At 41.5% G+C, this 27,404-nt stretch overlaps 1 protein-coding gene across 5 annotated transcripts in view; it reads right to left on the reverse strand.

The window, feature by feature from the left end:
• Positions 1 to 27,404, reverse strand: part of LOC138959059 (polymerase delta-interacting protein 3-like) — a 162,735-nt gene that overhangs the window by 125,439 nt on the left and 9,892 nt on the right. For 4 of the 5 annotated variants that reach the window (XM_070330416.1, XM_070330414.1, XM_070330413.1 and 1 more), the window contains exon 2: positions 7,411 to 8,122. In XM_070330416.1, coding sequence (XP_070186517.1) covers positions 7,411 to 8,122 — 712 coding nt within the window. Of the gene's footprint in view, positions 1 to 7,410; positions 8,123 to 15,588; positions 15,799 to 27,404 lie in introns of those variants that run through there. The other variant, XM_070330415.1, reaches the window with a different exon arrangement.

Genomic DNA, 27,404 nt, shown 5'->3' on the forward strand with positions numbered 1-27,404 from the left:
AGGAGGATGGCGTTGCCTCAAACTCGTTCACCGTTGGTTGCAGCAACTTTCGCAAATCCGCACTGGCATCTAAAAAGGTTAGGTGCCATGATTGGTTCGCTTGATCTGAATGTCCTATTGTTTTTTTGTAGTCAGGACATGATGTCCTATTAGTTTTTTGATTCAGGACATTTTGTCCTGTTGCCTTCCAGTCCTAGGAACATCACTGCTAAATGTAGTAATTTCACCTTACGCGACATGTTCTTTACTCAGAAGAATCAATCAATCAATCAATAGGACGCTTATATTCCGTGGGTACAGTTCTAGGTGCTCTGCAATGATGCCGTGTGAGATGAAATTTTATACGGCCAGTAGATTGCAGCCATTTCGGCGCATATTTACCTTTCACGGCCTATTATTCCAAGTCACACGGGTATAGGTAGACAATTATTAACTGTGCCTAAGCAATTTTGCCAGGAAAGACCCTTTTGTCAATCGTGGGATCTTTAACGTGCACACCCCAATGTAGTGTACACGGGGGGTGTTCGGATACCGAAGAGAGTCTGCACACAAAGTTGACTCTGAGAAAATAAATTTCCGCCGAACGTGGGTTTGAACTCACGCTGACAGCGGCCAACTGAATACAAATCCAGCACGCTAACAACTGAGCTATGTCCCCGCCCCATTGAGTTTTAGTCCTAATTATCTGAGTACCCTCACTAGACTTCATTATCTCTAAGTTTTTGTCTTGAACTATAAAGACTGTTTCATTTGAGTTTTTTTTTATACCCAGTACAACTTTGATTTTTCATGCTGTGTCATCTGTTTTCTCTAAATCAGAACTTTAATTTTGTGACATGGTGTAAATGTTATGAACAGCACATGTGTACTCTTTTGTCCACTATGTGCCCAATAAGGGTCCGATTTCTCTGAAACTTGTATTGTTTGAATTATTATCTTTGTCTCATCGAGCTATGCCATATGCAAGTCATATTTTCAGTATATCACTTTGTGTCACAATTTTCGACACCAAATCTGAGCCATGATTATTATAAGACTAGATGAATACCCGGCGAAGCCGGGTGGATCGCGAGACAGAGTATGCAGCGTGGCGGTTCGCCGGCTTAGAGCACGTGTTGAATATGCCCACCAAATTTGATGCAGATCCGTCAAGAACTTTGGCAGTGCATCGCGAACAGACAGACACACACACAGACAGTAGTCGTACCTACCATCTACTGTAGAGCTTCTGCCGATAGACACAGAAACACCGGCAAAGCTCCTGACTATTAATGGTTGCAATGAATATTTACGATGGGAGGGGTAGTATTAGTGGCAACATTTTGAAGATGGGAGGGATTTTGTACACGAATTGCAATACTTAGATGTACTACCTGTGCAGAAAAGCGCTGCTTAGATTCGTTTTCGTTGTGTGGCGGAAGTGAAAGAAGTGAAGAAGTAGAGCCGAAAAAAAAGTGTTTAGTTTCGTAATTCGTATCGCGAAACAGAGTATTCACCGCGGTTCACCGCGCCACGCTTAGAGCACGTGTTGAAAATTTTCATCGACCAGTTTGAATGACTCGCAAGAGAGTACAATGCGGTGGTGGTTGGTAAGCCATGTTGTTGCTGAAAAGGATCTGAACCAACATTGAAAACTCGGCAGGTTTCAAGTAGAAGGGAAGCTACTGCTTCAGCAACCTAACGTTGTTGAATTGCATAGATTGTTTCCCTTGGCACAGAAGCCGTATCCGCGGTTCACCGCGCCACCGCGCCGCGCTTAGAGCACGTGTTGAAAATTTTCATCGACCAGTTTGTGCCCGGGGTCCACCTGAATACACCAACCAAATTTGAAGCAGATCCATCGAGAACTTTGGCCATGCATCGCGAACACACACTCACACACACACAGAAGCCGTATATATATTACTAGAATGAATACCCGCTTCGCCGGGTAGCCGGCTTCGCCGGGAAGAAGTACTTAGAGCCGTACGCCGGCTTCGCCGGGTCCGAACAATGGACCCGCCAAGCTTAGGTCCCTCCCAGATTCGTGGAATGGGAACAGCACGAAAATGATTCAGTGGCCATAATGCCATTCCTGACCATATCGAGTCCCATCCTTGTCGACGAATGTAACCGTGTTAATCACCTTTGGAGGCGAACTCCACTCAAACAGGATTGAGCAATTTAGAGCTTATCTGTAAGCCCTTTTGAACTGTTTGGCTTTTCAAAGGAAGGCCAGTACATACAAATACACAAAAGCCGCCAGACCACATCACAAACAGAACTGAACAATCCCCAGGTGTTGCTCACATAGAGAGACACACACACACACACACACACAAACACAGAGAAGCCGTATCTATAGAGAGATAGATGACAGTGTATTTTTCGCGTGGCTATAAATTGATTCGACCTTTGCACTTTTACAGTGAGGATAATTTACGGGTCCAATTTACGTTCTGGACACTGCGGTGACCTTCTAAAAATAGAAACAGAACGCCGGGAATATCCGAAGACGCCCCACTCATACTATAGTGCACCATACGAAGGAAGGGAGGTAAACGCTGAAAACCTGGAGAAGATGAGAAGATAAGGAAGAGTTACTTATAATGGTGAAATGAACACAAAAACCAAAATCGGTTCAGCGCTGCGCGCTGAGAGCACGTGTTGAAATATCTCATCGATGATATTGTGTCCGGGGTGTAGCTGAATACGGTGTCCAAATTTGAAAAAGATCCACCGAGAACTTTGGCTTTGGTGTGTCGGTATGGGGGCCCGGGTAGCTGAGGTGGAACCAAAATAGCTGAGGTGGAACCAAAATCGGTTCAGCGCTGCGCGCTGAGAGCACGTGTTGAAATATCGACCAGGTTGTGTCCTGTCCCGGGTCTACATGAATATGCCCACCAAATTTGAAGCAGATCCATTGAGAACTTTGGCCGTGCATCGCGAACTCACACACAGACACACACACACACAGACACAAGTCGTATATCTATATATATATACGACTTGTGTCTGTGTGTGTGTGTGTGTGTGTGTGTGATTGATCGCCATGCACGGCCAAAGTTCTCGATGGATCTGCTTCAAATTTGGTGGGCTTATTGACAGAGACCCCGGACACAACCTGATCGATGAGATATTTCAACACGTGCTCTCAGCGCGCAGCGCTGAACCGATTTTCGTTTTTCACTGCACGTTACTATTTTTAGATCTCCCTTCCTTCGTGCGCTGGCGTCAATCGATATTCCCGTTTGTACGTTTATATTTAGAAGGTCACTGCACGTTACTAATTTTAGATCTCCCTTCCTTCGTGCGCCGGCGATGCCGGCGTACACCTGGCAAAGCCGGGTCCCCGGCGACGGCCGGGTATTCGGCTCTACTTCTTCCCGGCGAAGCGGGTAATCATCTAGTATATATATATAGATACTAGATGAATACCCGGGTACCCGGCTTCGCCGGGTGAGTGAAATCAGTGCCTTTGAAAAAGAGAGAGAGAGAGAGAGAGAGAGAGAGAGAGAGAGAGAGAGAGAGAGAGAATTGAATTGAATTAAATTGAACTTTATTTAACAAGGATTAAGATTTAAGGCTACGCCTTTTCTTACAATCTGTCCTTGGGACGCACAGACACACAATGATAAAATTCAAAAATTAAACATTAAAAAGTTAAAAAGTTTTCCAACAAAAGCCGAAAAGGAGGTCAGAAAACTTCAGCACGTGATGATAAAGAGAGAGAGAGAGACAATGACAAATTGACAATGACAAATTCTTTATTTACGAGGGTAATGGCATGGGTGTTACTGGGAAAAATCAAAAAACCTGAAAGGCAGGGGTCCAAAATGCTCAAGTTTGAAAGAAAGTTTCTGGACACCGATGAAACCAAATCATAATAAGCAAGATGGCGGCAAATCCAAGGGAGCGAACCGAGAAAGCACGCGAACCGGTGTCAAAAGTCGGATCGGAACCGCTGCTCGTTATTTCAACTTAGCGAAACGAAGCTTTTTATTTTATTTTTTTTTTGAAAACCCGGAAAACCGGAATTTCCGGCTTCAGATTTTTTTAAAAACCGGAAATCTGCCAAAAGCCGAAAGAGTAACACCCATGTAATGGCATAAGCAAACCGGTGCTTTTTTTACATCCAGCCCTCGAGAGAGAGAGAGAGGAGAGAGAGAGAGAGAGAGAGAGAGAGAGAGAGAGAGAGAGAGAGAGAGAGAGAGAGAGAGAGAGAGAGAGAGAGAGAGAGAAAAACAAACAAGTCACGTAAGGCGAAATTACTACATTTAGTCAAGCTGTGGAACTCACAGAATGAAACTGAACGTAGTCCGCCGCTAGTGCAAAAGGCAGTGAAAGTGATGAGCCTGTTTGGCGCGGCAGCGGTTGCGCTGTGCTTCATAGCACGCTTTACTGTACCTCTCTTCGTTTTAACTTTCTGAGCGTGTTTTTAATCCAAACATATCATATCTATATGTTTTTGGAATCAGGAACCGACAAGGAATAAGATGAAATAGTTTTTAAAACGATTTCGGAAATTTAATTTTAATCATAATTTTTATATTTTTAATTTTCAGAGCTTGTTTTTAATCCAAATATAACATATTTATATGTTTTTGGAATCAGAAAATGATGAAGAATAAGATGAACGTAAATTTGGATCGTTTTATAAAAATATTTTGTTTTTTTACAATTTTCAGATTGTTAATGACCAAAGTCATAAATTAATTTTTAAGCCACCAAACTGAAATGCAATACCGAAGTCCCGCCTTCGAAGATTGCTTGGCCAAAATTTCAATCAATTTGATTGAAAAATGAGGGTGTGACACAGTGCCGCCTCAACTTTTACAAAAAGCATGGCACTTTGTCTAAATCTTTCCCATAAACCATAAAAACAACATATTCAGACACTTTAAATTTTCATGATACACATATGGTACATGTAGTACAGTGATGATTAGATTAGATGATTACCCGCTTCGCCGGGAAGAAGTAGAGCCGAATACCCGGCCGTCGCCGGGGACCCGGCTTTGCCAGGTGTACGCCGGCATCGCCGGCGCACGAAGGAAGGGAGATCTAAAATTAGTAACGTGCAGTGACCTTCTAAATATAAACGTACAAACGGGAATATCGATTGACGCCAGCGCACGAAGGAAGGGAGATCTAAAAATAGTAACGTGCAGTGAAAAACGAAAATCGGTTCAGCGCTGCGCGCTGAGAGCACGTGTTGAAATATCTCATCGATCAGGTTGTGTCCGGGGTCTCTGTCAATAAGCCCACCAAATTTGAAGCAGATCCATCGATAACTTTGGCCGTGCATGGCGATCAATCACACACACACACACACACACACACAGACACAAGTCGTATATATATATATATATATATATACTAGATGAATACCCGGGTAGCCGGCTTCGCCGGGTGAGTGAAATCAGTGCCTTTGAAAAAGAGAGAGAGAGAGAGAGAGAGAGAGAGAGAGAGAGAGAGAGAGAGAGAATTGAATTGAATTAAATTGAACTTTATTTAACAAGGATTAAGATTTAAGGCTACGCCTTTTCTTACAATCTGTCCTTGGGACGCACAGACACACAATGATAAAATTCAAAAATTAAACATTAAAAAGTTAAAAAGTTTTCCAACAAAAGCCGAAAAGGAGGTCAGAAAACTTCAGCACGTGATGATAAAGAGAGTGAGAGAGACAATGACAAATTGACAATGACAAATTCTTTATTTACGAGGGTAATGGCCATGGGTGTTACTGGGAAAAATCAAAAAACCTGAAAGGCAGGGGTCCAAAATGCTCAAGTTTGAAAGAAAGTTTCTGGACACCGATGAAACCAAATCATAATAAGCAAGATGGCGGCAAATCCAAGGGAGCGAACCGAGAAAGCACGCGAACCGGTGTCAAAAGTCGGATCGGAACCGCTGCTCGTTATTTCAACTTAGCGAAACGAAGCTTTTTTTTTTTTTTTTTTTTTGAAAACCCGGAAAACCGGAATTTCCGGCTTCAGATTTTTTTAAAAACCGGAAATCTGCCAAAAGCCGAAAGAGTAACACCCATGTAATGGCATAAGCAAACCGGTGCTTTTTTTACATCCAGCCCTCGAGAGAGAGAGAGAGGAGAGAGAGAGAGAGAGAGAGAGAGAGAGAGAGAGAGAGAGAGAGAGAGAGAGAGAGAGAGAGAGAGAAAAACAAACAAGTCACGTAAGGCGAAATTACTACATTTAGTCAAGCTGTGGAACTCACAGAATGAAACTGAACGTAGTCCGCCGCTAGTGCAAAAGGCAGTGAAAGTGATGAGCCTGTTTGGCGCGGCAGCGGTTGCGCTGTGCTTCATAGCACGCTTTACTGTACCTCTCTTCGTTTTAACTTTCTGAGCGTGTTTTTAATCCAAACATATCATATCTATATGTTTTTGGAATCAGGAACCGACAAGGAATAAGATGAAATAGTTTTTAAAACGATTTCGGAAATTTAATTTTAATCATAATTTTTATATTTTTAATTTTCAGAGCTTGTTTTTAATCCAAATATAACATATTTATATGTTTTTGGAATCAGAAAATGATGAAGAATAAGATGAACGTAAATTTGGATCGTTTTATAAAAATATTTTGTTTTTTTACAATTTTCAGATTGTTAATGACCAAAGTCATAAATTAATTTTTAAGCCACCAAACTGAAATGCAATACCGAAGTCCCGCCTTCGAAGATTGCTTGGCCAAAATTTCAATCAATTTGATTGAAAAATGAGGGTGTGACACAGTGCCGCCTCAACTTTTACAAAAAGCATGGCACTTTGTCTAAATCTTTCCCATAAACCATAAAAACAACATATTCAGACACTTTAAATTTTCATGATACACATATGGTACATGTAGTACAGTGGTACTGTGGTACCTGCTATGTGTGCTCCCTCCAATGAGAGGACACCTCCCTTAAAAGGACACCTTCTGGCGTCCCTGTCTACCAGCTCTACCTAAATATACCTGTCATGACAGGCCACCTGCAATGCAGGGACACTTTTTGCAAGTCCCAAGGGTGTCCTTTCATCGCAAGTACCACTGTACCTGCAATGTGTGGCCCCTCCAGTGAGAGGACACCTCCCTTAAAAGGACGCTTTCTGTTGTCCATTTGTCAATTATCCCTACCGAAATATACCTGTCATGACAGGCCACCTGCAATGTAAGGGCACTTCTGGTTGGTCCCAAGGGTGTCCTTTCATCGCAGGTACCACTGTATTGCAAAGCTTTATAGAATGACACTTATACCCTTTGATACTTTTTCTTTGATAAACAAACACTAGCCCCATGATCATGGGATTCCTCTTCACAACCAAACCTTCACCTCATCCATGCTTAGACTGAAACAAGAACACATGATCAAATCCACAACAGAAATCACACTCATGATTCAAACACAAAGCAGAAAACAACATACCATGAAGTTTGTAAGGTCAGGAATCTTTTTCTGAGACACGTGCTGGAGCTGCTGGGGTGGATGACTGAAGTTTTGAGGCCGCTGAATGAAATCTGGAAGGGGTTGATTGAAGTTTGCAGGTAGAGGCTGCAGAAACCTTTGGCACTGCTGCTGGTTAAACTGTTGGCTCTGCTGCTGTGGACAGAATATCGTTCCTGGCTGACTGAACTGAGGACTGTGTTGCTGACTATCGGGTCTTGGCGAATGAAACAGAAAGCCCTGCTGCCTGGGTTTTTGAAATCGTTGCTGAACTTGTGGTCCAACAGCCTGTTGCTGTTGAAATGGTATATTTTGCTCCTGTTGTCCACCGGAGGCAATGCCTTGTGGTCTGGTTTTCATCTGTGGCTGAAGTTTAGAGCGGGCATCAAAGGTTCCTTCACCGATGCGGTTTTGAACAATCTTTGCGCGAGCATCAGGGATTTTTATTCTGTTTTTTATGGTAATCATGTCACGTGCATCAATCTGTCCTTTGCCTGGACCTGCAATGTTATTGCCAGTGTTCTGAGCTGCAGAGCTCCTGAACCCAGCCTTCATTCTGAAACCTGGAGCACTGAAGGGACGTTTCTCTGGTGCACCGAAGGGACGTTTCTGTGCAACACCAAGTTTGGCAGCAAAGCCTGGTCTGAAGTTTTGTCGCTGCTGATTTAGTTTACCTCTGTTGGTAGTTTGATGACTGCACATGAAAACGAACTCTTGGTGGTTAAAATGGTCGAAAGAATATGAAAAACATCAAATTTAAAACTAACCTTATTGGACAGTGTCTGGCAAAAGAAAAACACACAACTTTAAAGCAAGTTGTTGCAAACATCTTTTAATTTGTCTTAGTCAAGTTAGTGCCGTCGCAAAAGGGACTATACTGTCAAATAAACTGGTTCAAATTCCCCCAAGAGATGCACAGCTTTGTTATACTTTTGAATAATAACAATTAGTAGTAGTATGTTGGCAAAATATTCTGAAAGTTCCAAAGCAATCCACCCGGTCATTGCTGAAAAACGGCGCGTGTTGTCATGATACCCCTCAAAATCGACACCTGCATCAGTAGGAATAGCATAGCACACGAACTACGCAAGCTAGCTAAACAAGAAGAGCAAACGCTCGATCGAGTCACTTTCGCAGTTCTGAATATTATATGAGGCATCAGATGGACAGGAAGAAATTGCTATTCACAACACAATGAGTCACGTTCACATAAAATTTGAGCCCGGTCACTTTTATAGTTTCCGAGAAAAGCCCAACGTTAAGTTGTGTGTTGCCAAACAGAAAAGGCTAGTTATCTCCCTTGTTTTTCTGATAACGTTCGTAAAAGGCTACAGATGTAAATACTTTGATGTAAAGAATAATCCTACAAAGTTTCAATCACATCCGATGAACTTTGTCAAAGATATAAAATGTCTAATTTTTCCTTTGACGCTGACCTGTGACCTTGAAAAAGGTCAAAGGTCAACGAAACCATCGTTAAAGTGTAGAGGTCATTGGAGGTCACGACTAAACAAAATATGAGCCCGATCGCTTTGATAGTTTCCGAGAAAAGTCCAACGTTAAGGTGGTGTCTACGGCCGGCCGGCCGGCCGGCCGGCCGGACAGACTAACACTGACCGATTACATAGTCACTTTTTCTCAAGTGACTCAACAAAACAACATGTTCTGGGTAGATAATCTGTGACTTTTTGTTGGTCCTTTCCATTTTTGTCCAGACAATTTTGAGGGTACCCTTATTTGAGCGGTGGTCACGTGATCCCTGTAAAAGAAATCTTTAACTCTTACCAGTTCACTCCCTTAACCATCCGAAGATATCTTCGGATGACTCGCTACGGGAATTTCCATTTACTTTATTCTAAAGACAAGCCCTTTTATGCACTCAAAATAACAACACAAACAGTTTATTGATTAAGGCAAAGGGAGCCACTAAAATCTAAATTTTCATTTTGTTATATACTTATGAAGTGGTAAGGCAATTTCAAAACGGATAACGTTTTCAGTACCGTCACTGTCCGTTACCAGTAAAGGCTTGTGTGTGAGTGTGTGTGTGTGTGTGCGTGCGTGCGTGCGTGCGTGTTAGTATGTATGAGTGTGTGTTAAGGGTGGTTTGTGTGTGGGTGTGTGTGTGTGTGTGGTTGTGTTTGTGTGTGTGGTTGGGCATGTGCGTGTGGTTGTGTGTGTGTGTGTGTGTCTGTGTGTGCTTGTGTGTCTGTGTGTGTGTGTGTGTGTGTGTGTGTGTGTGTGTGTGTGTGTGTGCACATGTGCATATATGCGTGTGCATGCAAATGTGTGTGAATGAGTGCGCGCGTGTGCATGTGTGAGTGTGTATTTATATGTGTGTATGTGTTTGTAAGTACAGTGTGTACGTCTGTGTGTGTGTCAGTGTGTATTTGTATGCGCACGCACACGCGTTTGATTGTGTGAGTATGTATGTGTGTGTGTGTGTGTGTTGTGTGTGTGCGTGTGGGTGCATGCGTTAGTGTGTGTGAGTGTGTGTTAAGGGTGGTGTGTGTGAATGTATATGTGCACATCCTAGATACTGGGTCACAACTATGGGACATGGACACCAGAAAAAAAAGCATGACTAAATGGAGTAAAAAACACTTTTTCACGTACAACAGACTGTCCTTCAAATTAATTCATCAATGAGAAGGCCTTATGTTTAAGCATTATTCTAGAAACGGCATGTATATGCGTGTAGTACGTTTGATGTCGTGGGTTACATGGTTTCCACTTTGGGCTTTTATCTCCAACAAAAGGAATTTTATTTCACTGATTGCTTATGGCATGTAGACAATATTAATATATAACTGCTTTGTGCAGAAAAGTTTAAAATTATTGGTAAGTATAAGGTGGCCAGATATGAGACTAAAGTGGAAACCGTAACCCACGCAATTTCCAGGGACAAAAGTTTCATTTGTCAGTCATAGCAAGCCATTTGCATTCATGTTACCCCTTTCTGTTTTGAGATGAGATAGATACTTTTTAGCAAGTAAAAAATTTTGGTAGTGTGCTCACTGATAGTAAGTATGCAGAGAGAATATTGGCGTGAGTTACATGGAAACCATAACACATAATGTTGAGAAATCAAGCTACACAAAAGATCAGTTAATCAAGAATCCCTAAAATTAAATACAGTGAGTAACAATAAGTAAGGCAATGTTGCTTTAGGCGCATATTTTGTGTGTTTTTGTGCTTGTCTCATACTAAAACATCGAGCGAAGCTTGTGTGCGTTTCACAGGAAACGATCTGACCTTGCTTTCGCTGTAAACTTCCGGTTCTTCGTAGCGCACAACAGGAATAACATCATTTAGTAAAACCCAATAAAAGTGAAACAAAGCACTCAGTTCTTTCAAAAAGCATATAAAAGAGAATGCAAAATAGTTTTTAACATGCTCTTAAAACAGTTGTTAAATAAGTGCATTGTCCGATCGTCGATCGTATGTTACAGAAGAAACGAACATTTCAAAATGGCGCCACTTGTGAGCATGCTTGTGGCTTGAAATATGCATTGTATCTTGCTTTATTCTTATAAATATTGGAAACAGTAACAATGCCTACGTATCAAAATCATTAGGGAAGACTTCAGTTACCATCAAACAGTTGGGAAGGCCTACTGTGATTCAAAATCGGCGTTCGAACAGTGAGGATACGATGACATCGAGCGTGCGTTTCATTCCAAAAACCGGAAACCGACGCGTGTTTGTAGCAAAATTCTCAGTTAGTATTCACGTGACCCGTGTCAAAACGTCATCAGTGGAAATTTCCACTGGGCTGTTTTGGTCCAACGCACGACTTTCACGGGACAACCGAGACTACATGTTAACGCTGGCTGCGTTGTCGTGCGTTACTGAAAAAAACGAAAGAGGAGTAGGTTACCAACATCTGTGATTAAAAGCTCAGATGAAAGGGTTTCATAACGCCGTGTTGTGTTATGAAAAGAAAATGTCTTTGAAATGATTAAATCCTAAAAGTGAACTATTTGAAGGGTTCCCGTGTAGGGGGGATCATACTTCGTACTGACGTCGAAACTGGAAACCAATGTAACGCACGATAACGCGTTTTCTTCACCGATCAAACTCCCAGAAGAAGAAAAATGGATGTAATTCTTGAGTGTGTATGTCGAGAATAATCCTTCAGCTGACCCATAAACATCACAATAAAATTCACAGAGCTTTGTTCTCCATTATGTACAGCTGCAACACAGACTGGTGTATTTTTGTCCCAGTTTTAGGTGCTGTTTTGGGGGCATTTTGGCTAAAAATTAAATCGTTTAAAACCCACAGCAATGTTTGGAAACCCAAACTTGGTTGTTACAGTAAGTCAAATCCATCCCCTTTGACATCAAAGCATCCCCTTTGTCATCCATTGCTCAGAGATATTGTGACAGTCATTCAAAGTTGACAACCCATAGTATTTCCCAGTATCTAGGACGTGCACATATATATGTTCGTGTGCGTGGATGTGTGTGTGTGTGTGGGGGGGGTCTGTGTGTGTGTGTGTGTGTGTGTGTGTTTGTTTCTGGGTGAATGACATGTGCATGTTTGTGTTAGTGTAGGTTTTGCTTTTTTCACGAGATCAACCTTATGATTGAAAAGGCTGACAACCACAAACATTCACAGAGAGAAGAATGCGTGCAGAAAGTGACTCATGCGGGTTATTGTGATGTCTCTCTCTGTCTCTCTCATACACACACATTCTTTATGTTCGTCTTGTCTCTCCGTCTCCACATTCTCTCTCTTTCTCTCTGCCTTTCTCTCTCTTTGTCTCTCTCTCTGTTTCTCCCCCCCCCCCCCCCTCCCTTCCTATTTCCGTGTAATGAATTGTGTGGGTGTATTTGCTTGTGTGTTTTGGTAGTAACATACGCTACTGCATGGCACTTTAAGTGTGTCATCTTGTATTTGCTGCAAGGTCGCGTTATCTGCTTTTTTCACGAGATCGGACACATCTGTGCAAAGAAAAAAGGTGGTTGCCTTATTAACCTTTTTACATTTAGTCAAGTTTTGACTAAATGTTTTAACGTAGAGGGGGGAATCGAGACGAGGGTCGTGGTGTATGTGCGTGTGTGTGTGTGTGTGTCTGTCTGTGTGTGTTTGTTTGTTTGTTTGTTTATTTGTTGCTTAACGTCCAGCCGACTACGCAGAGCCATATCAGGACGAGGAAGGGGGGGATGAAGGGGGCCACTTGTCAAGCGATTCCTGTTTACAAATGCACTAACCCATTACTTGTGTCCCAGCAGGCTTTAGTAAAACTAAATTAATACCTACTGGAAGATTACCAGTTTCCAGTATGTTAAAATAGGCTTAACCTATCTACTGCTGGACTTACATCAGAACACTAACAGATTAAACTATACATGAATTGCGAGACAAGCGGCAAGAGAAGAGATTTTTGGAAAAAATACAGGTGAATGAGCAAGAAGGCAGAAAAAAGAAAAGAATTCATGAAGAAAAAGAGAGCATGACAGGAAAGAGGAACCAAAAATCTACCTAACAGCAAACTAGAAAGCTCCTGCGGTTCCAAAAACAGGAGGGGCCTTTAATTTCATAACCGCAGTGCCCCACTGCGGGAGTCTGTGTGTGTGTGTGTAGAGCGATTCAGACTAAACTACTGGACCGATCTTTATGAAATTTGACATGAGAGTTCCTGGGTATGAAATCCCCATACGTTTTTTTCATTTTTTCAATAAATGTCTTTGATGACGTCATATCCGGCTTTTCGTGAAAGTTGAGGCGGCACTGTCACGCTCTCATTTTTCAACCAAATTGGTTGAAATTTTGGTCAAGTAATCTTCGACAAAGGCCGGGGTTTGGTATTGCATTTCAGCTTGGTGGCTTAAAAACTAATGAGTGAGTTTGGTCATTAAAAATCTGAAAATTGTAAAAAAAATATTTTTTTTATAAAACGATCCAAATTTACGTACATCTTATTCTTTATCATTTTCTGATTCCAAAAACATATAAATATGTTATATTTGGATTAAAAACAAGCTCTGAAAATTAAAAATATAAAAATTATTATCAAAATTAAGTTGTCCAAATCAATTTAAAAACACCTTCATCTTATTCCTTGTCGGTTCCTGATTCCAAAAACATATAGATATATGTTTCGATTAAAAACACGCTCAGAAAGTTAAAACGAAGAGAGGTACAGAAAAGCGTGCTATCCTTCTCAGCGCAAGTACTACCCCGCTCTTCTTGTCAATTTCACTGCCTTTGCCGTGCGCGGTGGACTGACGATGCTACGAGTATACGGTCTTGCTGCGTTGCATTGCGTTCAGTTTCATTCTGTGAGTTCGACAGCTACTTGACTAAATGTTGTATTTTCGCCTTACGCGACTTGTTTTATATTTAGTCAAGTTTTGACTAAATATTTTAACGTAGAGGGGGGAATCGAGACGAGGGTCGTGGTGTATGTGTGTGTGTCTGTCTGTCTGTGTGTGTGTGTAGAGCGATTCAGACCAAACTACTGGACCGATCTTTATGACATTTTACATGAGAGTTCCTGGGATTGATATCCCCGAACGTTTTTTTCATTTTTTTGATAAATGTCTTTGATGACGTCATATCCGGCTTTTCGTGAAAGTTGAGGCGGCACTGTCACGCCCTCATTTTTCAACCAAATTGGTTGAAATTTTGGTCAAGTAATCTTCGACGAAGCCCGGACTTCGGTATTGCATTTCAGCTTGGTGGCTTAAAAATTCATTAATGACTTTGGTCATTAAAAATCGGAAAATTGTAAAAAAAAAAAAATTGATAAAATGATCCAAATTTACGTTCATCTTATTCTCCATCATTTTCTGATTCCAAAAACATATAAATATGTTATATTTGGATTAAAAACAAGCTCTGAAAATTAAATATATAAAAATTATTATCAAAATTAAATTGTCGAAATCAATTTAAAAACACTTTCATCTTATTCCTTGTCGGTTCCTGATTCCAAAAACATATAGATATGATATGTTTGGATTAAAAACACGCTCAGAAAGTTAAAACAAAGAGAGGTACAGAAAAGCGTGCTATCCTTCTTAGCGCAACTACTACCCCGCTCTTCTTGTCAATTTCACTGCCTTTGCCATGAGCGGTGGACTGACGATGCTACGAGTATACGGTCTTGCTGAAAAATGGCATTGCGTTCAGTTTCATTCTGTGAGTTCGACAGCTACTTGACTAAATGTTGTATTTTCGCCTTACGCGACTTGTTTAGATTTTTTTTACTGGGGGTTGTCAAGTACGATTTTGCGAAAAACACTGCGATTCTTAACGTGATCCTAACTGACATATTTAGCTCTACAAATGATAAATGAAACATTACTTTGTGTAGATAAATGAATGAAGAGTATCACTTTATCATAATACGGCACTTATCAACGTGCATTTTCAGAAAATGATCGAGGTTTCTCGAGGGGGTACACATAAAACTATCACTCCTTAAGTAGTAAAAACGTTATTAAACAACATGGGTGAAACTAGCCCGTCAACTGACTGAAATCCGTCAATCTGAAAATAAGTCTGACGGAAATTCCGTCAATCCGCAATTTTGAAAAAGAAAATTTAAAAAAAATTTGAAAAAAACCACCCCGAAACTACTTGCAGAACGCGTTTTCAAACTGCTATAGTGAACCGGTTGCAGTTTGCCCGGAAACGGAAGCGCTTTTGCCCGTGCTCGCGGTAAACCCCGTAGGTGAGGTTTCTTTGCTTTCGGATTCGCTCTGCATCACGATAAAAAAAAAAGTTCTCTCGCGTTTTGGCAGGCATTACGAAGTGGTGACACGATTTCTGCGACAAAGATGCCGGTTTTGACGGAAAACGCACGGACAGATCTTATTGATGCTGGTCTAGCCCGATGTTAATTGTTATCAATTGTGTCGTTGTGTTGGAAGATGCAAGTGTGAAAGGATACACAAAAAAATGATTACTTCTGTGAATTGTTTTGATTTTGTTTACCCTTTTTACCATATTAGAATCTGAAGGTATTTTTTTGACCTGCATGATAGTGTATTTTTTTGCCAGGAAAGGCCACAAAATCACAATGAATAATGCAAAAATTATATCCTCCTTCAAAGCAATTGATAACAGCACAACAAATACTTAATTAATCAACAGACAAATTATGCCTCACTAACAGTTCAGTTTACACTAAAGAAAAAGTCATACCTGAAGTCCAAGGAAATTGTTTCCAATCAAAAAGTTTTCAGTTCTGGGATGTTGGGTCTACCTCACTCTCAGCTCGAGAAACAAAAACTTGTTGCATGAATCCAATGTGAACTTTAACTACCTAACCTTGTCACCACACACCATGACATGTTAATTCCAAGAATAATAAACTGAAACACAGTTATGAAGTTGGTAGACAGAACAGATTTCAAGTCCAAAAACTAAGCCATATGTAGTTGGTGATACAGATAGTCCTCCAAAAATGACACTGACAGAAAAAGTGTAGATCTTGAACAATGCAGAACTACAGAAGTCCAGGAAAAATGTATCAAAAAATGTATCAACAAGTTTTCAGTTCTGGGATCCCGGATGTGACTCATGATTAGCATGCAGAACTAGTGCTTTCTTTCCGCTGCTCCCGTATTTGATAGGTTTGGAGCAAATGATGCAGAACCCCGTACCACTACCAGTCACATCAATCTTCTTCAGCCAAGTTCGATGCTCTGTGTTTGTGTCATTCTTCTCTGCTAGCCATTCCCACTTCCACCTGTTTTTTATACCCGCCTCCAGTTTCTCAAGCTTAGATGGATCGTCATCTTCACTGATGTTGAAGCGAAATTTGCAACGGTTTTCACAACAAACTTTCTCGCATCGACAAATCGCATACACCTAGAAAAATGGCGGCTTTAGCAATGCCCGGATTCTCTCCTCCAGCCAAAAGAGCTTCAAAACTCGGATCGGAATCTCTGGTCAAAATTCAACCGAGCGAAACGAACCACGAATTTTTTTTCTGATTTTTTTTCTTTCGCAACAAAATTCAAAAACCCGGAATTTCCGGCTGTGGACATTTTCAAAAACCGGATTTCCGGCCCCAGGCCGGAAGAGTGGCAACCATGCAGTACGTACACTGCAACCAAGTTCATGACCGCCCCAAAAACTCAAACCCCCATTTTAAATTAGGTCGTAAATAGGGGGGGTCTTAAAAGGGGGGTTTGAGTTTTTGGCCGGCCGGTCGGTCATGAATTTGGTTGCAGTGTATGTACTGTCATGTTTACACACAAACACACAGTTGCAGTTTACTGTCATATCAAAACACACACACACACACACACACCCAAACACATTACAGCAGAACAACTTGAACTCAAATTTCAAAGAAAATTTACTCATGGCGTAATGCTCGCTCCCCGCTGAGTGAAGCACATTTTTTGACATTGTGGCGCAACCAGTAAAATCCGAATGTCCTAACTCGATAGAAAGCATAACGACTTTTCTCCCGAATCATCTTTCCGCCCATATGAATGATTCGTCGCCTTGCATCGCTAAACTTGACCACGATCGTTGAGGTCTTCGTACAGGCTCCTCTCTTTGTGTACTTTCGCTTCGCTATCCTTCCACCATCTAGATAACACCGAGTCATTATCCTTGACGACACACAGGATTTTCGTATTCCCGACTCCCAAAGGAAGTCGCCGCGGATTGCCACTTTGCTCGATTAGCGATTACTTTATTAGCTCTCTACTCAAGAGTCGGCGCTTTTCTTTTTCTTTCGCGAATCTTCGTTTGTCAACAAGACAGTCGTCGTGACAAGAAAAAAGCGTGCAGAAAAAACCCCAGATGTATCAGGATCTCGCGCGCGCGAGATTTCGTTTTTATTTCTTCTCGCGATAGTTGGAGGAGCGAGAGCCGCCATGTTGTGTTTTCGTCTGCTCGAAATATGCGCAAAAGTCGTAAATTATCCCAAAAAGATCGGTCGTAAGTCGCGTTTAGGGTCATTATCCTTGACGATACACAGGATTTGCGTCTTCCCGACTCCTAAGGAAGTCGCCGCGGATTCTATCGTGCGCGAGATTTAGTTTTTTTTTCGTCTCGCGATAGTTCGAGGAGCAAGAGCCGCCATGTATTGTTTTCGTCTGCTCGACTACAAATGCGCGAAAGTCGTAATTCATCCCCAAAAGCTCGGTCGTAAGTCGTGTTTTGGGGTGAGTCGTTCACTGGGGGTTCATTATATAGTAGAATGCATCCGTGGTAGCAAAATCGGTCGTAAAAAGGGGGTGGTCGTAAACAGGGGGGTCGCTAAGGGGGAGTTCTACTGTACAACAAAATTCACAATTTCACACAGATAAAGTATTAAAGATGACTTGCTTCACTTTTCTGTGTGACTTCTTACCCCTTAATCTGTTTTTTTTGTTTAGTATTCATGACAAGAAATTGTGTGCAGGACAGGTTACTTGTATTTTAAGTTGTAAGTAAAACATGCAGCTATCGGGAGGATGTCAGCCAGGTGTCAGCCAAAATTAACTTCCGACTGAACATTTCTCCACCAATTTCAAGCGGTACAATTATCTTGAGGGAGAAATACAGAAAAGCATGTCAAGATCTTGCAACTGATGCAGATTTGTGATGTAATTCGATTGATTTTACCCCAAATTTGATTTATTTGAAAACTCACCGAGCGGTTACGTCCCTTGAATAAGAAAAGAAATATTTTGCGTTGAAGCTAATTTCAAACTCAGAGTCAAAGTCCATTTCTCATCACATATTAGAACCCAAGGGGAGAATACATGGTCCAAAGTTCGATCAGCAGCACTTTGGAGGGGAGGGGAATACGAATAGTCAGTATTAAATTTGTGTGAGATAAACTAAGCCGGCTGACGTCCTCCCTATAGCTGCAGGTGTAAGTCAAGGATGATGGTAACTTTTTCACTTCAGCAGAGCCCCAAAATCGCAATTTAAAAAAAACAAGAGGCGAAGCCTTCAAGGCTCCCGTAAGAAATCGACAAACAGTAACACAAACTCATTCACTCCGTCACACATACACACACACACAGTAAGCATAGGGGACACGGTGCAAGAGTGGGAAACACTAGATCTAGATCTGTCTCTGTAGCCTACTTACGGGGACACGCCTGCCGAGATCGACACTGCGCTAGCGGCTTTCGACAGCGCTTCCTCGCGCACACACTGGAAACACGCTGTGCAGATCAACCTGTAGGAAATCTCCTTTGGTATCTTCTTTATTTATTTTTCTGGAGCTACGAAACCGAACAATGAGAAATCGTCTTCCCCGAATCGGCGAACTGCAGCTCGGTGAGTTGAACTGTATCGATACCACAATCCTTCACGCGATCTGACCTAACCTTGATCCCTGACCTGGTCTACATAGCACACACGACACAAACCAGTCACCTGTTTTTACCCCCCCAAAAAAAATCACCAATGCACCCATTTTCTTTGGATACACACTTTAACTGCATACATGCCGACGAAATGTTGATCATTGCTTCAATACTTTGAAGCTGTTGCTTGGATAATAACCAGGTAAAATGAGTATTTCGGTGTTTAGTCAAATGTTAAAGTTTCCACCACAGACATACACACACTCGCACGCACAGACAGACAAAGTTACGATCGCATAGGCTACACTTACGTGAGCCAAAAATCATTTATGTACAGCTATTCTGATAGACACGTGGGTGAATTCGGGGGCTGTGATTGGATGGTCTCACCCTATTGCGATCATCAAACGACAACGCTACGGAAGTTGGTACTTTTTTGCCGATATCGGTTTCTTCCACGTGTATAAGGTACACGCATACCTCGCCAGGTTTGTTTCTAAGACTAGTCGACAGACAATGCCATTTACTTTATGTGTGTGTTTTTTGTTGCTTACTGTACATGACATACATTACGTGTAAAATCCAGTTCTTTAACAGCCAACAAACCTTGCAAAGTTCAAGAAGCTGCAATCTGAAGCGACCTATCTCTGATTCTAGCAGACGATCTTTCCAATGTTTAACACAAAATCAGCAAACTCTCCTGTCACATAGAACGTCCATTGTATAGTGCAATGTTGAAATGAAGTTACCGGTCTAAAACATTATTTTAGTCGTTTCTTCTGAGACAATCCTTGTTCTCTTATCATCTACAGATTTACCGCAGTCTTCATCACGCGAATCCCCAACAGAAGTCAGACTTTCGAACATAGAATATACGTAAGCAAGCATGATACGTCATGACGTCGTATGATTTCTAGCATATTGACGTAATGCTAAACATCTGGTTATCTTGAGTCTTCTCCGTAATACATGTCCATGGGTTTTTCAATGTTCGGTGATTTCCGTGGATACATGCGCAAAGGGATATATGCGCACTAAACTGTCGTCTGCAATCAACGACATGGACCATTCTGGTAGTTGTTGCTGACAAAAACATGATTTTAAAACAGATTATAATGTCAGAATAGCAATATATAATGCTATTGACAATTGTGTTTTCAGCGTAGGGAAGTAACTCATTTTGACCTGAGTTCAAGATGCGTAGCAATAGGGTCCGATATTTAGACTCGAACAAGTATAATCCCAGCAAACATTGCACCCTCGGATCGCATGCGTAAAACACTCGTTACGAATTTCTGCACTCGAATCGAGCGCGTCACGCATGCACAAAATCGAACACGGATTTCTGCACTCGAGTCGAGTGCGTATCGCATACGTGAATGCGACATGCTTTCATGCGTGAAAACGCATGCGATACGCATACGATTTTGTAACTCGTCTCGCATGCGATACGCATGCTTTTTATGACGCTATATTTCTCGTCATTGTGTGACGCGTTCCTTACGAGCTCTATTTGCATTTGACCTTGGACCTCCATATTAGGTCCAAGATTTGACGTCATTACTGTTGGCGACGATGCCCTGTCAGTGTTTTCACTGCACCGCGTATCAAGGTTTGGTAAGTGCAGAGGCGCCGTTTTAAGCCAAGTTAATTGTTTCGTGAAGTTGAACTGCGAAACAATGAAAGGGTCAGTCTTTTACTGTTGAATTCATATTTGTTTATCTGTGCACTGACAAGACAGCTGGGTCGAGATATCTGTGACTGGAACGTATTGTTTTGTCAAAATCAAGCTTTCCAACAACCTACATTTCTTGGTTTTTACATTTAGTCAAGTTATGACTAAATGTTTTAACATCGAGGGGGGAATCGAGACGAGGGTCGTGGTGTTGTGTGTCTGTCTGTGTGTGTGTGTGTGTGTGTGTGTGTGTGTGTGTGTGTGTAGAGCGATTCAGACTAAACTACTGGACCGATCTTTACGAAATTTGACATGAGAGTTCCTGGGTATGAAATCCCCATACGTTTTTTTTCATTTTTTTGATAAATAATGTCTTTGATGACGTCATATCCGGCTTTTCGTGAAAGTTGAGGCGGCACTGTCACGCCCTCATTTTTCAACCAAATTGATTGAAATTTTGGTCAAGCAATCTTCGACGAAGCCCGGACTTCGGTATTGCATTTCAGCTTGGTGGCTTAAAAATTAAATAATGACTTTGGTCATTAAAAATCTGAAAATTGTAAAAAAAAATAAAAATTTATAAAACAATCCAAATTTACGTTCATCTTATTCTCCATCATTTTCTGATTCCAAAAACATATAAATATGTTATATTTGGATTAAAAACAAGCTCTGAAAATTAAATATATAAAAATTATTATCAAAATTAAATTGTCGAAATCAATTTAAAAACACTTTCATCTTATTCCTTGTCGGTTCCTGATTCCAAAAACATATAGATATGATATGTTTGGATTAAAAACACGCTCAAAACAAAGAGAGGTACAGAAAAGCGTGCTATCCTTCTTAGCGCAACTACTACCCCGTTCTTGTCAATTTCACTGCCTATGCCGTGAGCGGTGGACTACGAGTATACGGTCTTGCTGCGTTGCATTGCGTTCAGTTTCATTCTGTCAGTTCGACAGCTACTTGACTAAATGTTGTATTTTCGCCTTACGCGACTTGTTTTTTTTTATGGCAAGCGATTCACAGAGCGCGGCGATTCCCAGAGCGCGGCGTGTTGTGCAGCCCAGCGATTGCTCTCACCAGCGCAGATTGTTGACGCGCTTTATTTTGATTATCAGCAACATTTTTAACAATTGATTGCACCTACCTCTATTATATTATCTCAAGTGAATCTATACACCAGTTAACAGTTCCAGCGCTTAGATGGAACGAAGAAGGAATTACCCGAAAGAGGAGAAAAAACAAACACTCGAAAAAAAAAAGATCTGCGCATGCGTTCAAATCAACCAGAAAAACAAGAAAAATTGCGTATTTGTGTGCCCGATGAAATCCTTAGAACCTTTACTCTCTTTCTTTGGACAATCAAAAGCAACTTCAGGGCTGCAAGACTACAAAATTGCACTTTCTGCAGACTGAATATACGCGCTCTAATCAACCGGGGGAAAAAAAAAGAAAAAAACCGATCTGCGCATGCGCAAATTCCAAAATGGCTGCTGAAGTGTTAACTGGTGTTACACCGATTAACAGCGGTTCTGCCGGCGGCACTGTACTCGGATACTTGTTTAAAAATGTCATCCCAGTTTAAAAACTCAGCTGCTTTCCATATAGTAGAAGCCATTGCAATGACATGTAGTGATATGACTCCCAAGTATTCAAGGCTGGAACTTAGGCACGTTTTACATCGGCGCAGCGATATATGGTGAACTCAGTTGTGAGAGTGAGAGAGAGAGAGAATGGAGCTCTGTTTTTCGTTTTACTGAGTTTTATTTCTCAAATAGATCAGATGGATGTAGCTGTTGTAAACTTTGCGATTGTGAAGAAAATGTAACAGCAGAATACATCGCGCGCGCGTCGTGAATCGCAGCGCTCCTCGTAGCGCCGCGCCTTGTAAATTGCAACGCTACACAACGCGCCGCGCGCTGTGAATCCACTTAGTTTTTTTATCCTTGAAGTTGAAGTTCTAAGTTGAGTGTTAATATGTGCATTGAATGGGGCGCATTGTATTTTGCTGAAGATTCTAGGCGATTTAAGGCGAAGTGCGCCACTGAAATTTAGAGTGATGGGACTTAAACAGCCATTTTGAGTTGTTAGCAGTTTTGCACCTTTCAATCTGTCTACTTTCATGAAATCAGACCTGTTTACCCCCATAAGTGTTTTGGAGTAATGCTCAGCCCCAAAAATAGTAATCCTGGCACAAAAATAGTAATCATCCAGCATTTGTCGCCAATTACAACGCACATGACAACTGTGTCTGCGAAACGCAATCATGCACCTATATCCATCATTCACAAACAAAACACATCAGTCAGTTTTTGTAATCATAATTTCAAAGAAGATCACATCAAAAGCACATGCATCACTGATTCTTTTTCTTTTGCTCGCTGTAGGCCTTTTTCAGTGTGTCAAGCGCTTCTCTACTGTACTTGCGCTTGCCGCATGAGTGAGGGCGAGACTTCACCACTAGAAGGCTCTCCAGCGTCTCATCAGACAGACATGATCTCTGGTCAGTCATGTGCTTTTTCACCCCATTTTACCATTGAAAAAAAAACAATGCCAAACATTTGAATTAATTAAAAAAAAAAATTATTTTTTATTTTTTTAACTTTTTTTTTTTTAATGAAAATCGTAGTCTTGACACGGATAGCGGAATGGCGTATTTTTTGCAGAAAATCGTAATAAATTACGCCAAAATCGTAAGGGTAAACAGGTCTGTGAAATGCATATGATTACACAATACAAATTCATCAAAGTCTCTAAAAACATATTTCATTGCACCAACCCGGCGAATTTTTCTGTCTTTTCATTCACTCTTCCGATAAAAATTCCGATTTTCAACCCTTGACAACAGACATTTCTGCTCGCCCAACGCGGGAACGTCGTATACCGTTTGAACAGCAGTTCTCTCCCCTGTGTCATTCGGCGGTTATTTTCGGTTAAATATGGATTCTCCTGGGGAAACCCCCCTATTTTTCAAACAAGCAAACCACAGACACTTTCCATATACGGGGGTATGACGTAAATACCTGGCCACGATTGGTCAGATAGGCTCGCGTGGCTTTTCGCGTTTTAAAAGTCGTCTGCTCACCGCGTTTAGTTTTCGACTGAGTTTGCTTAGAAAAATGGCACGTGTGAAAAGATCAACGCTCCAAAAAACACATCATAAAGGCAAGTGTACGAGAAGACAACAACTGAAGAGTTGCAGAGACAAGAGAACAACTAAAACACAATCGGTGACCAAGCGCACAAAATCTGGATCGACCGCTGTGGCATGCAGATCAAATTCTGCGTCAGGACTGAGACGCGAAAACAATTCAAGACGAACACATAGGCCTACACAGCAGCCACTGGTCAAAAGCGACAGGTCCAGAGGCTTCCCAAACAAGGAGATGTCTTGTTGATTTGGAAACCTTTGATGGTATTGACTTGTAAACGAACTTTGTTGTCCGCATTGTAAACAGCCAACGCTGTCACCATGCCCAGACTCAAAACAGAGACACGGCCTTGCAGTGTACGCGCATGTGAGGAAGTTGTTCCAGGTACCGCTGGATACCTTGCTTCCAAAGAAAGCGGTCAAACGGATTATGGTCTCATCAGGCAAGCCGTTTATTCGTCCAGACTCCTTGATATGTGGGCTAGGTGCTCAACAATTTAACACATTTTGTGAAAGTTTAGATTTGGTAGGCATGGATCACAAAACCTTCCAGAAGAAAGCTGATAAACTCTATCAACGACTTGATGTAGATCTACTGGAGGAGAAAGTATTCAGTGAGGCTGTCCGTCAGGTCAGACAGATACACGCAACGCACAATGGAATGACACTGTCTGATGATGATGTTCTTGATATCAGTGTGAGCTACAACGGATCATGGCTGACCAGGGGGCACTCGTCCCACATTGGAATAGGGTGTGCTGTAGTCTAGACGTGCTGACTGGAATTTGCTTTGACGCTCATGTTATGTGCAACTACTGTCATACGTTTGCCAGACAACTGGAAACAAACTTCTCCAGGAGAAACCCCTGGAGTATGCTGCCTGGCTGGTAAAACTGACAACTGGACATCTGTGACAAGAATTTTGCAGGTGAGTGCGTAGATCTATGTGTGAATGGTGCGTTTGTGAAGACGTTTGTTGAAATGGGATGATAGTGTGTTGTGTTTGAATTTTACATAGATCTGTAAGTGTTTGGGAAAATGTGTGTCAGTGTTTTGTGTGCGCTGTCTATGTGAAGTGTACGTGTGTGTGTGTGTGTGTGTGTGTGTCTGTGCGTGTTTGTGTATTTGTGTGTGTTTGGGTACTAATCCATGCATAGTAATACATGTACTGAACAAAAACAATGATAGCGTCTATGTTGGTAGATCTGTGGCTGATTGCCTTGTGTGTGTGTGTTTGTGCATGCATGTGCGTGTGTGTGTGTGTGTGTGTGTGTGTGTGTGTGTGTGTGTGTGTGTGTGTGTGTGTGTGTGTGTGTGTGTGTGTGCATGCATGTGTGCATGCATGTGTGTGTGTGTGTGTGTGTGTTTGGGTACTAATCCATGCATAGTAATACATGTACTGAACAAAAGCAATAATAGCGTCTATGTTGGTAGATATGTGGCTGATTGCCTTTTGTGTGTGTGTGCGTGCGTTTGTGTGTTTGCTATTCAGTGGCTGACTTTGACTGAAACGGTGGTTTTATTTTTAGGTTAAAGTGGCATCATGGAAGTCGAGGCGGCTCGGGTTCTGTGGGGCAGGTCAGTGTCGCAGCACAATCTGCGATACACAGTTATCCTGTCAGACGGTGACACAAAAACCTTCCAGGAACTTTCCAAAATAAAGCCTTATGGAGATCAAATAACCATCGAAAAAGAAGAGTACATCAATCACGTTTCCAAGCGTCTTGTAACAGCGCTTCGCAACCTTGTGACAGACTGCCGCAAAAAAGGAATCACTTTGGGAGGGCGAGGGTATGATCAGCTGACTCTGAATACAATCAGGAAGTTGACGATATATTATAATCGGGCAATTAGGGGGGGGGGGGGGGGGTAAGACAGTTGCAGACATGAAACGGGCAGTGATGGCATCTCTGCGTCACGGCTTCTCAACAGATGACAAGCCACAGCATGACTTGTGCCCCCATGGTGCCGCGTCATGGTCCTTCTACCAGCCCCCAGGACCACACGCAAAACTCGTCCATGCACCTCTCAACTTCAAGAAGCTGAATCCTCCTCTAGAACCAGTTTACCAGAGACTGACGAAAGATCAACTGCTTCAGAGATGTGTGTCAGGAAAAACCCAAAACTCTAATGAGTGTCTCCACAGCAGCGTTTGGGTTCGCTGCCCCAAGGACAAATTTGCATGCAAAAATCGCGTACGGTTTGCAGTCGTCACAGGGGCTAGGGAATTCAATTTTGAACCAGCGGCTGCTCTCAACACTGCACAGTTCTACGGCTTTACAACAGGCTGTAACATGAAAAGACTAAACAAGGCTAGGAGTGTAAAAGAGTTCTTGGCAGCCTCAGGTTCAAGAAAGATCAGCTTAACAAGAGACGCGACACTGTGCGTGCAGCTAAACTCAAAAGACAGGATGAGCTCATCAGACTACAAGGGGGTGCAGCATATGCTGCTGGGCAGTTTTAGGTAAGCCTGTAGTTACCAGGTGTCTGTGAAAAATACCTGAACTATGTTAACATTGATTTGGGGTGAATGAAAGAGCTTTGAAATGTTCTCGGCCTTGTTTCTCTGTTCAGCGTTTTTGCATGACCTGCTTTCTAGGAAACTGTTTTTCTTCAATCCAGCTGTTCAGAATGCAATGAAACTTAAGGGACATGCTTATCAGAGGACAACCTGTGGAATGACAACAGGAATTTTCTTTAAATTAATAAATAACTGTTCAGGCGGGTCATATTTACTAAAATTGTGCTGAAAAACATGATAATTCATCTAAAAAAAATATTTTATCAGAACTATTCATCCTAGAAAAAATCCCTGTTGTCATTCCACAACTATGGACTCCTACATCCTACATACAAAAAATCACATTCCTATGATTTAAGGGGAAGCTAAAAAACGTGTTCCTAGCAACCCATTTTGGCAGTTGGAGATTGCCGTTTCCATGGTAACGGACAGTGACGGTACTGAAAACGTTATCCGTTTTGAAATCGTATATGCCTTACCACTTCATAAGCATATAACATTAGCCTATGGTAGAAGTAAATACAAATTTAGATTTTAGTGGCTCCCTTTGCCTTAAGAGCTCCCTTTGCCTTAAGAATCGAGTAGATATTATTTTCCCGGGTATTGGAAATGCCATAATTGTGTTTGCTTATTTGTGACCCAAACTGGTCGATCAAAGTAGTGTGTTCACTGATGTGAAGTAGAGCAAGAATGAAAAATAGTATAGTAGTATGTTATTTTTAACTTTACGCTCAAGTTCAAATTCTTTGGAATTCAGGGCACAAGCAAAAAAGAAATCATGTCATGCACTGAGCTTCAATGGTATTTTTGGTGTGTTTTCTCCACTGCATAGTTAGTGGTGTGTGTGTTACTGTCATAAGACTCACATTATAATTGAAACAGCGATGCTTAGAGTTTTAAATCAAATGTGTTTGTGTTGCACAGTGCGTACTGATGTATGCAGGATATTTGAATTATTACAGATGCATACCAGCTGGATCCTGTTGTAAAATGTCACACCTTGAGATGAGACACCCACAATGGAAACATCACACTCACAGCTGTCTTGAATTGGAAAAGGTCAGTTGCCTCTTTATTATTCATGTACACAGTGTATGTGTTTTGTGCTGTGTGTGCAGTTTAAATTTCATAGATCACTCTGGTTTTCTGTTACTTTTTTGTGTAAAAATTTGTGTATCTGATGGTTTGGGGGGCTTTATGTTCTAATTTGAACACTTCTGAAGAATGGCATATATATATATATCCCATGACCTCCCTTCTTTGTCTCTGTTACTTCAGTATGGGTATATATGTTGTATTTTTATAGCTCAATAAATACATCATGGACCCCAAAAAATATATGAT

This window comes from Littorina saxatilis, linkage group LG2 (assembly GCF_037325665.1).
Source record: "Littorina saxatilis isolate snail1 linkage group LG2, US_GU_Lsax_2.0, whole genome shotgun sequence".
NCBI lineage: Eukaryota > Metazoa > Mollusca > Gastropoda > Littorinimorpha > Littorinidae > Littorina > Littorina saxatilis.